This window comes from Onychomys torridus, chromosome 1 (assembly GCF_903995425.1).
Source record: "Onychomys torridus chromosome 1, mOncTor1.1, whole genome shotgun sequence".
Lineage (NCBI taxonomy): Eukaryota > Metazoa > Chordata > Mammalia > Rodentia > Cricetidae > Onychomys > Onychomys torridus.
In genome coordinates, this window is record NC_050443.1 from 151,160,913 (window position 1) to 151,175,549 (window position 14,637).

The window sequence follows — 14,637 nt, forward strand, 5'->3', positions numbered from 1 at the left end:
TGTAACCTATTCAACAAGGCTCTCAATGATAGGAATTGGTGAGCAGTATCCATTTGGCCTTAAGGAAACTTTAATTTATCCTGAACCTTCATTTGATCACCATTTTTATTTAATAAACCCTAGATTGGTACCATTTCTATATTGTGCAATAACTGTTCTTGTGGCAACTCGTCAGCTCTTTTGTCTCAGTTATCACCACTGATATTTTGTCCCTAGACACCTAATGTGGCTTGGTTTTTCACATTTCGAGAGTATTTATACATGTTTTAGGGAAGTCTGCTTAGCATGATAAATAATGCCGTGGTTTGGCTGGCTCTGAAGTGTCCCCTGAAGACTCAGGTGTTAAATGTTTGTTCTCTGGCATGCAACTCTATGGGAAGGTAGAGACCTTGGTTGGAAGGAACTAGGTCACTAAGAGGTGCGCCCAAGGGGGTCCTGGGATCTTGGTCCCTTCTCTCTGCTTCCTGGCCTTCATAAAGTTAACAAGCCTACTTGCTATGTTTTATATGACACATTCTGATACTGCAACCACAGACTTCTGTAGTTGATTTTTTAACTGTTTACCCTTTGCTATTTGAGGGGCCCACCACCCAGCTCCCAGATAATCACATGGAGTCTAATTCTTTCTTATGAATGCCCAGCCTTAGCTTGGCTTATTTCTAACAGCTGTTCTTAACTTAAATTACCTCATCTACCTTTCTCTCTGGGTTTTTATCTTTCTCCATTCTATATACCTTTCTTTCCTTCTTACTCCATGGTTTGCCCTGTAGCTGGGTGGTTGGCCCCTGGCATCCTCCTCTCCTCCTTTTCTCACTCCTTGATCTTCTCCTCCCAGATCTCTCCTCCTATTTATTCTCTCTGCCTGTCAGCCCCACCTATCCTTCCTCCTGCCACGCTATTGGCCATTCAGCTCTTTATTAGACCAATAAAGACCTATTACACAGGCACAGTCACACAACTTCACAGAGTTAAACAAATGCAACATAAAAAATGCAACACATCTTTGCATCACTAAACAAATATCCCACAGCATAAACAAATGTAATACATCTTAAAATAATATTCCACAACATGACTATAAACTCTAAAGCTCTGATCCCAAGTAAACCTTCCTTCCTAATAAGTCATTATCTCAGGATAATTATTATTTGACAGAAATTAGTATATCTGTCTCATTATAGAAAGCTGAGGGACATAATCGGTAAATACACTTTATTGTGAATACTGTATCTGTTACACCTAGCCCATGATGCACCTTGAGGAAAGAGAGAGACAATACTTACAGGTTCCAAAGATTTTATTAAGTCACCACGTAAGTGGGTCACTGATCTATGAGGCCTGCAGGTCAAAGACTCAGGAGCCTTATTCTTGTGACAGCCCCAAGCAGGGGCAGGAGCGGGGTTTGTAAGCATAAAATTCATAAATATTTGTTGCCAAGTTACAGCTATAATTTTCACCAATCAGGATTTAGAGATCAGGGGCTTCCTTGAATGTTCCACCGTTGTCAACCAATATACAATGCAAGCTTTTCAGTCCAACCCATCAGATTCATTTGTTCTTTCTGTTGTTACGAACAGCCATAATGTTTCTAGAGAACTAAAGATGTATAATGACTATTTCTATAGTTTACACAGGAGGTTGATCAGCCATTGAAAAGTTCTCAACTCCTCTAGAGCTTGGGAACCTGAACTTTATTTCACCCTGCAGGTAAAATGGAGTCTAAAGTCAAAATGGCAGTACTCGGGCCAAGGTGCTTTTGCCTGTTCCCTTCAGTGTCCATGAGCTCGGACTGAACATGGTCATTTGTCAACGTCCTTTGTGTTTGGTCTCCTTACACACAATCCATTAGAGCCATCTTTTCCTCTGCATAAACTCATTAAACACACACTATTTTAAAAACTAGTCACTCTTTGTCTTAGTTCAAGTTTTATTGCTGTGAAGAGACACCGTGACCACAGCAACTCCTATAAAAGAAATCACTTAATTGAGGTGGCTCTCTTAGAGTTTCAGAGGTTCAGTCCATTATCATCATGGAGGGGAGAGTGGCAACATGCAGGCAGATGTCATGCTGGAGCTGAGAGTCCTATCCTACCTTGCAGGCTACAAGAAGTTGACTGAGATCCTCAGCAGTATCCTGAGCATAGGAAACCTCAAAGCCCGTGTCCTCTAACCCCGCCCCACCCCCCAGTGACACACTTCTTCCAACAAGGCCATGTCCACTCCAACAAAGCCACGCCACCTAATAGCACCACTTCCTATGAGATTATGGGGGCCAATTATATTCAAATTACCACACTCTTCTTCACTTAAAACTTGCCTGTCCTCCAATAACTGCAAGATTGAAACTGAGTGATGAATATCCGGTGGGTGGTAACTGCACCAAGGCAGAGAAAAGTGACCTTTGTGTTCCGTGGCTACCAGACTCTACTATGTAGGGAGCATGCTTTGGGGACATTCCCAAGGGTGACCACAGTGGACACAGACTCTGAAGTGAAGATAAATGAGGTACTAAGGAGAATTTGTGGAAAAGAGGTTCCCATCTGGGCTAGTTGGTCAAAAGCTGCCAGGCCTGTGTTGAGGACTTCCTTTTTTCTCTGAATGAAGGCATTAAAGAGTAGGTCCAGTAGCCAGTGTGGTTAAAAGACCTTGCAGCACTTCACTGTGCATGTTAGAGGGACTCTGTGTGCAGGGGCTGACCCTTAGGTGTCAGGGCTGTCTCTTGTGGGTTTGCTTAATGATTGCTTTGTGTTGCCTATTGTCCTGTGGACTGTAATTTACCTAGGAATTTGCTTTTCCCTGCATACTGGAATCCCTGAAAGCAGCCTATTTTCTGGTTACAAAATCTTTATATCTAAAACACATATCATTTCCTAATTTAATGCTGAAAAATCAGAATATAGAAGCAAGATGGAAAACAATGATCTAATATTTCCTAAACACAGGGTGATTGCGGTTAGTATTTCTGTTGCTGATTTTCCAGACTTTTTGTTCTCTATAGCCTTATGCAAATAAACACAAATGTTTAAAATGTAAGTTTAAAGGGGCTGGAGAGATAGCCCAATGGTTAAGAATGCTTGCTTTTTTAAGAGCTTTTGCAGAGGACACAAGTTCAGTTCTCAGTACCCATGTCAGGTTCTTACAACCTCCTGTAATTCCAGGTCCAGGGGACCCAGCACCCTCCTATGGCCTTCAAGGACACTCACACACATGTGCATAGACACACATAGACACAAGTAAATAAAAACAAATCTAAAAGGATGAAATTAAAGCTAATTTACTCTGCAAACTTTCTCATTTGAGCCTATGGCATGACCCATTTTCAGGTGGGAATGCACAAATATCATGAGGAGATGCTACACTCTCCTTAACTCACAAGCATGTCTATGGCTTCTCGTTTAAAGATTTTTCAATACCATTGCTATGAATAGTTTTGAATAAGTATTGCATTCCCTGACTTATGATTATAAGGATTCTTTTAAAGCTAGAGTAGGGCAGAGAAAAGTCAGAGTGCATAGCTTTACTTCCACCCATGGAACTCTTTCCAGCAAGAGAGCAACAGGGTATGGTGAAACACCTCTGAGGGTTAAGTTCAAAGGCTAGTGAGTTGTTCTTAGGGACACTGCAGTTTGTCTGCACCGTGCAGAGAGAACTCAAATGCACTTTTTTTTTTTTTTTTTTTTTTTTTAACAATTCTGCACTCCTGACAACCAGCTTCTGTATGTGAGGAAACTAACCCTGACTTGTAATTTCTGGATTCCTCATTCCTTCCAGGCTCTCCTCTTTGTGACACTCCTCACTGTAACTAGCTCGGCACTGGCTTTGGCTCTGGGTCTGCCCCACCCCACCGAGAACATGCTGAAGTTTTCCCCTTAGGTTATTATTCTCTTCTGGCCACACAATGTCAAGGCTGAGGCTTTCTGCCATGACCTAGGGCACCTCACCCTAAGTTCCAGAAGTTTCTCTGGCTCTCCCCTTTCTGCACCTCCAATAGCAGGAAGGGGAGTGTCATCAGAGGGAGACTACACCGAGGTTGTTTGAGATGACGTGGATTCTGAAGAGCTCATGAAGCTGACCTGGGCAAAGGCCTTCCTCTCCACCGATAACAAAGTGCCACTCCAAGAGAGCCAAAATAGGGTAGTACATTGGATAAAATGAGGTGCCTTTAACTGCGATGAGTCTGGTCGGGGTGCTTCCTGGGTGAATAACCAGGCCTGCAAGAGCAGCGACATTCCGGTTGTCATTGAAACGCATGATCCCATAGAAGATGCTGTCCTTTCTCCTGTCTGACGTGACCAAGAGCCGCACCGTGCCAGACCTGCCCCAGAGAGAAGGCACATGCCCAGAACCTCCTCCAACTCTGGTCTGTTCTCCACCTGGTTCTCATTAAATTCCACAGCCTACCCTGTGTCTGGGATTTTCTTTGCTCCTTTATTTAAATAATTATCTTAGTTAAACATGTCATCAACCACAGGGGGGAAGCATCCTACTTTTCAGAGGAACTTGTGTGTCAAAGCACAGGCGATGATGAAGCAGCTTCTGATCCAGGTTTGCCTGGCTCCAAATTGCATACTTACAACATTTGTGTGCTTGCTGAAGGGAAATTTTCTTGGCCTGGAGATCTAAAGGGAACAGGAACTTTTGAAAGGTTTTTCTTTGAGACCCAAAATAAAAGTATGTCACTGACTTTGAGGTTCCGGCCAGGTGGCTCTGTTAGAAGGGCACTGAGGATGGACTAGACCTTCCTGTAGACCCAGGGAGGCGGGCAGTTGCTCTCTTCCTGTGTGCTTTACAGAACTGCAGGGAAACCCCTTTGCTGCCAGCATTTTCTTGCCAACGCTTGGAACACCACATGCTCGTCCAGTGGGAAGAAGCCCTTTGGCTGCCCCAGCCATCTGCTGTCCAAATAACATTCAAAAATCTATTTTATTTATTTGCCTTTGAAAAACATGAACATTGATTTTTGAAAACAAATAAGTAAAATATTTTGCTGAGCCAAAAGAACTCAGGACCTGGCCAGCTGAAAATATTTTTGTTTAAACTTGCTGTAGTGAATATATATATATATATAGATAGATAGATAGATAGATAGATAGATAGATAGATAGATAGATTAATACACAACTATAGGAGCTGAGAGATGGCCCCTGCAGTTAAGAGCATTTGCTGTTCTTGCAGAGGATCTGGATTTAGCTCTCAACATCTACATTGGAGGGCTCGAAACCTCTAATTCCAGTTCCAGGGGATACAACGCCCTCTTCTGGCCTCCTAGGGCACTGCATGCATGTGGAGCCAATATAGAGAAGTAGGCACACATACAGATAAAGGAGAATTTTTTTTTTTTTAAGGATGTGACTTTTAAAAGCCAGGTGTGTGGTGGTGGCACATGCCAGTAATTGCAGCTACATGGGGGACGAATAACAAGTTCTAAGCCATCTCAGACTGCACAGCAAGCTTCAAACTTTCCAAAGGACTGGAAATATCAGCTGAACTGCAGGGTTCTTAGCCAGCATGTATGAGGCCCTGGTTTTCAAGTGCCATCACTGTTAGTTAAATAAATAAACAAAAACAGTAAATAAGTAACTACAATGACACCCTAGAGCAGGTTCTGCTTGCAGATTGTTGAACTGGTTTTAAATGAAAAACTTTTGGGGATGACATCGGTATGGTGTCCAAGTACTCACAAAAGATTTACAGAGCCTGAGTTTATTCTGGATTTCTGCTCATGTGCAGAGGAAACATGGCCAAAAAAAGACAAAGTAAACTTTGGACTCGTGCACAGGCGGGTAGAATACCATAGTCTAATGTCCTGTAATTACAAGCTGAGTCCTCTTCCAGAAACACATCAGCATGGAGCAAGCTGCTTGCCCTGTCTGCAGTCTTAAGTGTTTCTTGTTTCCTTACCTTTGAAAGCATGCATCTAGTAGATCTCACCTATCGCGGTGTGCCTTCAGTGAAGGAAGTATAAGCCTCTATCAAGACTTTCTCAGTACAGAGACACTGCAGCCCCCTACAGGTGGCTGCTGTTCTAACATGGTTGGTTTGTTCCCCCTACTTTGGGACTTCCTATAAATGGAATCACACATACATAGTTTCCCATAAGACTTCCCAGAGTTGGCGTAAGGCCTTCCATGCATTTCATCCATGTTTCACCTATCAGCCATCCATTCATTTTGGCTTCTGAATAGTGTTCCATTTTGTATTCCTTCTACTATTTTAAGCTAGGTTTTTATTTCAGGGATACATACCTTTTCCTTTGTTTTTTAATTGATGACAATTATTTCCAGTTTTTAGTCAAATAAAGTTGTTAAGAACACTCTTGTGGGCTGGAGAGATGGCTCAGAGGTTAAGAGCACCAACTGCTCTTCCAGAGGTCCTGAGTTCAATTCCCAGCAACCACATGGTGGCTCACAACCATCTGTAATGAGATCTGGTGCCCTCTTCTGAATACATATTAAATAAATAAATATTTAAAAAAAAAGAACATCCTTGTACAAGTCTTTTCGAGGACACACGTCTTCATTTCTCTTGAATAAATGACCATAGTGGAGGTAAACATTTAATTTTGTAAAACAGTTGTTCCTTACACACACACACACACACACACACACACACACACACACACACACACACCATCAATATAAGAGACATTCCTTAGCTGCCATTAGATGCTATTGGTACCCTGTTTTGATTTTATTTTGCATTTCTTTGGTAACTGATGAATTTGTGCACTTCATGGTGAACCTGTAATTGACTCTTCAGACCACTGGTATCTTTGTAAAAACTGGGTTCTTTTTATTATCAACTTGCAGGTACTCTTCATATACCTTTATAATAGTGTACATTATACATATGCATGCTGGGGGTGGGGTAGTGCATGTCTTTGTGTGCACTCTCTTCTCTCCTCAGGGCAGTGGAGATACTTCATTTTCTTACCCATCTTTCAACCCAAAATGATCCCAAGGATTCTGCTGGCTTGGTGCCTAGGACTGTCCTAGCACAGAATAGGAGCTGAGAAAACTTACTGAGAGAATCAGTGAAGGAGCAGAAGAACCAACCAACTTCTAGTCTTGATAATTTGGACAGCAATCTTGGTTTCATGACACAGCAAAGATGGACTGAGGAGATGTGAATGCTCTCCTTGAACTATAAAGTGACTGATGTGCCCTCTAGTGCAACCCTGTCTAGTGTGCTGCAAGGGTCTACCACCTCTGGGTTCTAATTAGATTTGCCTGATGGGACAACAGAATATCCACTTTTGAAGATTTAGGTAGTTAACCTAACTGATACCCTCTCTTACCCTGATCACATGAGATGAATCTTAAATTGCTGTGTCAGTGGCTCAGTTTAGTGCCTGGTGCTAGCGCATGGTGGCTAGTGGCTGGTTCCAACTGCAGGCAGCTGCTGGGAGATGTGTCTCTCTACTGTGGCTGGCATGAGACTGAGAGACTAAGAAGCCATAATGGGCTCCATTTTTGTGTGTTTTGAACCTTTTCTTAAGCTTTCTCAGGTTTTATATGGATATATGTTGCCAGACATTGGGGTGTCATTTGTAGACAGAGTTTTTCATCATAACTCCTGGCTCCCAAATAATCACACAGAGACTTATTGTTGATTATAAATGCTTGGCTGATAGCTTAGGCTTGTTACTAACTAGCTCTTACAACTTAAATTAACCCATACTTCTTATCTACACTCTGCCATGTGGCAGTAACTTTTTTCAGCACTGCATGTTCATCTTGATGCTCTCTGCATCTCCTGGTGACTTCTTGTGACTCCCCCTTCCCAGTACTCTCTTTTTGTCTGCAAGTCCTGACTAACCTCTACTTGCCTAGCTCTTGGCCATTTAGCCATTTATTAGACCAATGAGAGCAAGAAATACCCACAGTGTACAAAAACATTGTTCCACAGCAAGAAGCATTCTTTGTTGGGACTGTGGACACTTGACCATACTCCAGTGGATGGCCCTATACCCATGTACATATGGGCAGCACTAACTGAATATAAAGTACTATTTAGAAAGAAAGAAAGAAAGAAAGAAAGAAAGAAAGAAAGAAAGAAAGAAAGAAAGAGGAAGGAAGGAAGAAAGAAAGAGAGAAGAAGGGCATGAATCTGGGAGAGAGGTGTGTTTGGGGGAACTGAGGGGTTTGAAGGAGGGAAATGGGGTGAATATGATATTTAATTGTATACATGTATGACTTCTAAAAGAGTAAATAAAAGAATAAAAATAAAAGGTTGGGTACATATATCTGTAATCCCAGGGCTAGAGAAACTAAGACAGGAAAATTCAGTTAATTCTGCCTCCTGAGCTCCAGGCTCAGTGGAAGACCTTATCTCAAAAACTAGAAGAGTGATGCAGGAAGACACTGAGCATTGATCTCTGGCTCTCACCCATGCACACCACACACACATACGCACACACACACACACACACACACACACACACACACACACATACGCGCGCGCGCACACACATGCACACCACACACGCACATGCACACACACGCACACGCACACACACACACACCGGGGTGGGGGAGAAGACAGAGGGAGAGACAGGAATACAGACAGAGAGATAGAGAGAGACAGACACAGAGACACACAGAGAGAGAGAGAGAGAGAGAGAGAGAGAGAGAGAGAGAGAGAGACTCACAGAGAGAAAGAGACAGAGACAGAGAGAATAGATTTTTACAATTCAAAAAATTACATCACAGACATATATGAGTATTCCTAAATTTGTTGATTTACCTGTAGTTTCTTTCCTGAATAACAGACTATATTGTATAAACGTCCACCCCAAACTGTGCTTGCTAAATCATTTAACCTTTTACTACACATTAGACATTTTACCTTCCAATTAAAATTTACATGAAGATCATATAGTCTGTTACCTAACTGGGATGATGTTACTATAACACAGATGCAGATCTGTAGTGTGCGAATTGGCCTCCATGCCTCATGACTGGTACATTTTAATTTCTGTTGGGGATTTGAAAGGTCACAATGTTCATACCTTGACACTGGGAAAGTAAAAGAAATGGAGTTTAGTTCTTTTGAGGCAATGACCACTGTGCTTAAAGATTAAATTCTTACCAACTCACTGCTGGCTAGGTAGAGAAGAGCTGTATTTGTCTTGCTTTCTTTTCTTTTTGATACATTTCACACTGTAGCACAGTGTGATCTAAAACTCATTATGTAGCCCAGGCTGGCCTTAAATTCCAGGCAACCCTCCTGCCTCAGCTTCCCAAGTTCTGGGATAATAGATGTGAGCTGCCACATCTGGCTTTGGCTTTGCTAAGACTTTATTATGTCACCTGTCTCCATAGGGACAGGATGGATCAAACAGCCTTCACTAGAATTCCCCTTGCTGCTGGAGTATTTGGTTGTTATGTGTTTAAGTCTACAGGATGTGGGGAGAACATGCATTTATAGAAGCAGACATTTCCCTCCACCTCCTAGAGAAGGTGCCCAATTTTAACTGCCATGGAATCAGAGCTATGACAGAATCAGAACAGTCTAACTTGAAAAGTCTGAAAGAGCACAGAGGTCGTTCTAAAGATGAAGTTTGTCTCTAAACTAGTAAAATTATGGCTTGTACTCTATTTGCCAGTTCTAGCTGGGAAAGGCCAAAGACATAATTCTATTAGTTATGTAGCAGGTTATATTCTATGAATCAATGCAATACTACACAGTACTTCAAAATTAATTATTTTGTGGAAACGAAAATGCTCCTGGCTTATGTGTAGATGAATGAGTGGGATGAAAAAAGTTCACACACTGGGGGGTGAGGGTGGGACTTCTTAAAATATGTTTCATAGAAACTGTTGTATACCTCAACTCTTCAATTTAAAGTTAAAATGAGTGTATATGCTCCATGTAAAGCATATGCATCTTATTAATCAAGTATTATGCTCAATCTTTTCTTTTTTTGTAGGACCAGCAAAAATCCACCAATGTGGTCTACCAGGCTCATCATGTGAGCAGGAATAAGAGAGGCCAGGTGGTGGGAACCAGGGGAGGATTCCGAGGATGTACCGTGTGGCTCACAGGTATCTCTCTCTCTCTCTCTCTCTCTCTCTCTCTCTCTCTCTCTCTCTCTCTCTCTCTCACACACACACACACACACACACACACACACACACACACACACACACATTTTCCAGGTACCTTTTTTAAGATAGAAAATTGATATGTGGCATGATTTTAAGGAACTCAGTGTGACATATTATACCTAGTAGGTGTTTATTTGAGACTTAAAGGAAATGAGGCAGAGCTGTGTAGATGCCTAGCTGTCGGTTATCACTCTTCTATCCATGTGAACTAGAGTCTGGTGGGCTGAGGGAGGTTACTAGCTATCAGGTACCATTCTTTGGCAGCACAAGATGAGACAAGTGGACCACAGCACCTTTGTTCAGCTCTAAGCAGCTGCTCATATTCACCCCTAGATGCATCTCCTAATTTGGCAGTGAGTATTTGGCAGCCTGTCAGGTTACAGATGTTTAGAGCTAGTTTTCTGATGTCTTGATGTTCTGGGGGCCATTTCCATGAACAAACAGAATCTATGTAAAAAGGATCGCAAAAAGTCTCACCTTGGCCAAGGGTTGTCTTCTGCCTGTAGAAACAACTTGCTGTCCTTGAGGTGACTCGGTGAATGTCCCTTTTCTTGTCTTTTCCATCCACATGTTCCAAAGCTGAAGGTTAGTGACAGACTTGCAATTAGGCTTTAAGACCTCTGCTGTCCCATGTCTGAGTTCTTACTTGAGATAGATAGATGATATAGCCAGGCTTCAGAAAGGGAAACCCAGGTACACTTTGTAGACAGGACTTTCCCAAACTGGAATTGCCCAGAAGCAACAGCATGTTTACTTGGGCTGTGAGAGAGGAGCGTGTACTATTTTCTGCTCACACAGGCAAAGATCTAACCTGAGAGCAGCTCGGGAGAATGTGGAGCTAGCTAGAGGGCCTGCCTGAATTTCTATTTGTCACAGTTTGCTTGCACTGTTTTTGGCCTATGAGACAGGGTCTCACTGTGAAGCCCAAGCTGTCCCAGAATCCACAATTCCCTGCTTTAGCCTTTCAGTGTGGAGTTACAGGGTTGTGGTACACACCCAGGTTTGGTTTGTTTTCTTTCCTTGCTATTCTTGAATTCTTCCTGGTGCCCCTGGTTTCCTGGTTTCCTTCACAGCTGGGATTTGCATCAAAACAACTTCATCCCATCTTCGAAGGTGACAATGGGTATGGAGCCCCAAGTGCCAATAAGATGGACTTGCCTACTGTTCCACCTGTGGGAAGATGCAGTTTGTAATAGCAAGCTACATCTGTGGTCCCAAGGCTCCTCACCTGCCGCCTGCTTGCCTTTCCCAGCTGTTTACTAGGGAAGTTCACTTCTGTATTGAGACAGACACATTAAGTTCATGTACTCTAACGTGCACCCCTTTGAAAAAGAAAAAAAAAAGGAAGAAGAAGAACTGGCAGGTAGGATAGGTGGAACTGGAAAGGGTTTATTCCCTCTGACTTCTCCTCTCTGTGATTCAGAGGTTCAAGATTGGCCATGTAGACCAAAAGAAACCAGTTACTCCAGAGGCTTGGATTTGAGAGCATCCACATCAGTTGTGACTACACAAGTCATTTATCCTCTCCCTGCTGAGGGATGTCTTTCTGTACACTGTGAACATACATTGTTCCCATTGGTTCATAAATAAGCTGCTTTGGCCTATGGTAAGGCAGCTTAGAGGCAGGTGGGAAATCCAAGGAGAGAGACAAGAAAGAGAAAGGCAGGGTCTGGAGAAACACCAGCCTGCTGCCCAAGGAGCAACATGCCAGCAGACTGGTAAAAGCCATGGAACACATAGATGGCAAAACACAGACGAATAGAAATGGGTTAATTTAAGATAAAAGAGCTAGCTAGCAAGAGGCCCGCCATAGGCCATACAGTTTGCAAATAATATTAAGCCTCTGAGTGATTATTTTATAAGTTGCTGTGGGACCGCAGGGCTGGGCAGGACCAGAGAAACGTTCAGCTGTATCTCTGAGCCCCAATATCCTTGTTTGTAAGTGCTAATACATAGCTGCTATAGGTAGAGCTAAATAAAATAAAGTATCCATACGCTCAGACCAGTGCCCGCCCTAGGGCTGCACCACTCTAAGGTGTTATAGTACATGCCCAATGGCCTGGTCACATGCCAGCCGTGATTGAGGCGAGGCCTTTGCTCTCCAAAAGCTGAGGCAAATGGAAGGAAACTTAATTTCATTATTCTGATGCAAGAGAACATACCAGCAAGTCAGGGTTCCTATTTTTTTGTTACCTACAAGCTGACATAAATTCTAAGGGGAACCTATCACTGAGATCTATTCAAAAGAAACCGTAGTAATTCAGTAGGGTCCCAGAACCTCTGTTGGCCGTTTTTCCTACTCTTCCTGTTACAGTCAAGAGTATGCCTTGAAAATGGAACTGCAAGCCTTGGGGGCTGTTTATTGACCTCTTGCAGATCCCCCCCTGCCCCATCATATCTCATTTCCTCGGAGCTTTTCCCCACTTGGCTCTTACATTTTCTGCACCCTCTCCCGCCACCCCCGCCCTGTGTCTTCTCTGTGCTTTTATGGGCTTTTTGCCTTTTTTTCTCCTTCTCTCCCAGTTTTTCCGTTTCCACGTTGAGTTCTGTGCAGTGGCAGCCTTGTGTTTTGGAATGCTCTTCAGGCTCAAAGATCTTTAGGACAAGTGAACTGTGGGGGAACAAGCTTTCCAGGGTGGGTCAGACCCTGAGTATTTAGATCCTTTGTGCCTCCACCGTGTTCTCCTTATCCAACCACGCCTATACTATGGTCGCTGGTGCATCTTGACTCTGTTTGCATCTAAAGACATAAAGTGTCTTTAGAGCAGAGTGTGCATGTGCCTAAGAGCTCAGGAACTCTCCAGCCTTGGCCAGCATGAACAACACCTCTGTGTTTTGACAGTCGTTTTTTTAAAACTATGAGTTCTAATGCCTGGTAACTATCCGGTAGAATCCACAGGGAGGTGGGCTTACCCATCTTCTGGGTCCCCCTCTCCACTCAGTGCTCTGAAAAACTTCCAAAATTCAAAATAAATGGAAGTACTCGTGTTTTGTGCTCTTTCCAGATTTTAATGGTTTTTGTTCAAGGCTGGAGTATTGTTAACAGTTTAGTTATGTATAAAGGTGCCAGATTATCTCACAGTCTTTCATCTTTTGAGGGGCATTGGTTTATTGAGACGGGTTTCCTAGAGCAGAGGCTAGCCTTGAACTCCTGATTCTCCCGCGTCCACCTAGCAAGCAAAGGATTACAGGCAGTTGCCTCTCTTCCCGAGCTGATCGTTTTTTCATCTTAAGTCGGCCTTGCCTGTTCTGAACAGGTCTCTCTGGTGCTGGAAAAACAACCATAAGTTTCGCTTTGGAGGAGTACCTTGTCTCCCACGCCATCCCTTGTTACTCCCTGGATGGGGACAATGTTCGTCATGGCCTCAACAAGAACCTAGGATTCTCTGCTGGGGACCGAGAAGAAAACATCCGCCGGATTGCAGAGGTGGCCAAGCTCTTCGCCGACGCCGGCCTGGTGTGCATTACCAGCTTCATTTCCCCATTCACGAAGGTAAAAGATTCGATGCAGGGCAGGAGGCGGCACACCTGCCCGTCCTCAATCCCTGGGTTGTGGCCTCAGCCAGCACAGCTGGAGGATCAGACTTTCACTTGGCCGCTCCCTCTCCCTCTCCTCACGTGCCCCCCCCCCCCCAGTCCTTCTATTTGCTATTGGTTAGGTAGAGAGAGTTGCCTCATTGCCAGAAGCCAGTGCCTCCGTTAACATGAAGCCTTTACAGGTGACAGTCATCAGAGACATGTGGTCAGAGTTGAAAGAGTTGAGCAAGACCTCCGCAGCCTGTCACTGCAGTTGTCTGGACCGAGAATGTTTGGCTGGCCCAAACAGAGCAGCCAGTTCAAAGCACCGGCTTCTGCTGGCCTAGTGGAGACAACCCTGACCCGAGTGCCCTGCTCTGGTCTAAAGCAGGAAGTTTCTAGCAAAGCCTTCCTGCGTTGAGAGGGCAGCCCTGCTAAGCGGGGAGCTGTGTTCTGTCGCTTCCTCTGGAAGTTCTTCAGTGTGTTTACCAGAGTGACATCTCTGGGCTTTCCGAAAGGACCCTGCCCGGCACACATCTCATGTTACCTCGAGATTATCAAGTCCAAGAGTACACTGTGTCTTGCCACGAACAATCTCTTGAGGAAACTTTGTCCTAATCTATTTTCTCTCATATAACAAAATATCAGACCTGATGAATTAAGAAAGACTAAAGGTTTATTTGGCTCACGACTTTGGAGACTTTGGAACCCAAGAGCACGGTGCCAGTACCTGCTGGCATCTGATGAAGGGCCTCATACTGTATTTCACACAGGAAAGAGCAAGGGTTAGGCCAATTCAGCCCCATACCCCAGCTATTTGGCTATGTATATCCTCAGGCCAGCCTCATTCCTCATGCTCTGGCCTCAACTCCCCAAGGGCTGGATTAAAGCTGTGCCTGTGTCCCACCCCACCCCACCGCTTGCTTTTCTTCTTATAGCCAAAATCCCTCTCAAATGCCTGAGTCTAGTCTCAATTTCCTCCTGAAGCCTCCGCCTCCAAGAACTCTCAATA

The 14,637-nt window shown here is 43.7% G+C and overlaps 1 protein-coding gene across 1 annotated transcript in view; it reads left to right on the plus strand.

Annotated features, from left to right (window-relative positions):
* Positions 1-14,637, plus strand: part of Papss2 (3'-phosphoadenosine 5'-phosphosulfate synthase 2) — a 77,346-nt gene that overhangs the window by 32,206 nt on the left and 30,503 nt on the right. Inside the window, exons 2-3 of the mRNA XM_036168598.1 lie at positions 9,932-10,046; positions 13,367-13,602. Of these exons, the coding sequence (XP_036024491.1) occupies positions 9,932-10,046; positions 13,367-13,602 (351 nt within the window). The remainder of the gene's footprint in view (positions 1-9,931; positions 10,047-13,366; positions 13,603-14,637) is intronic.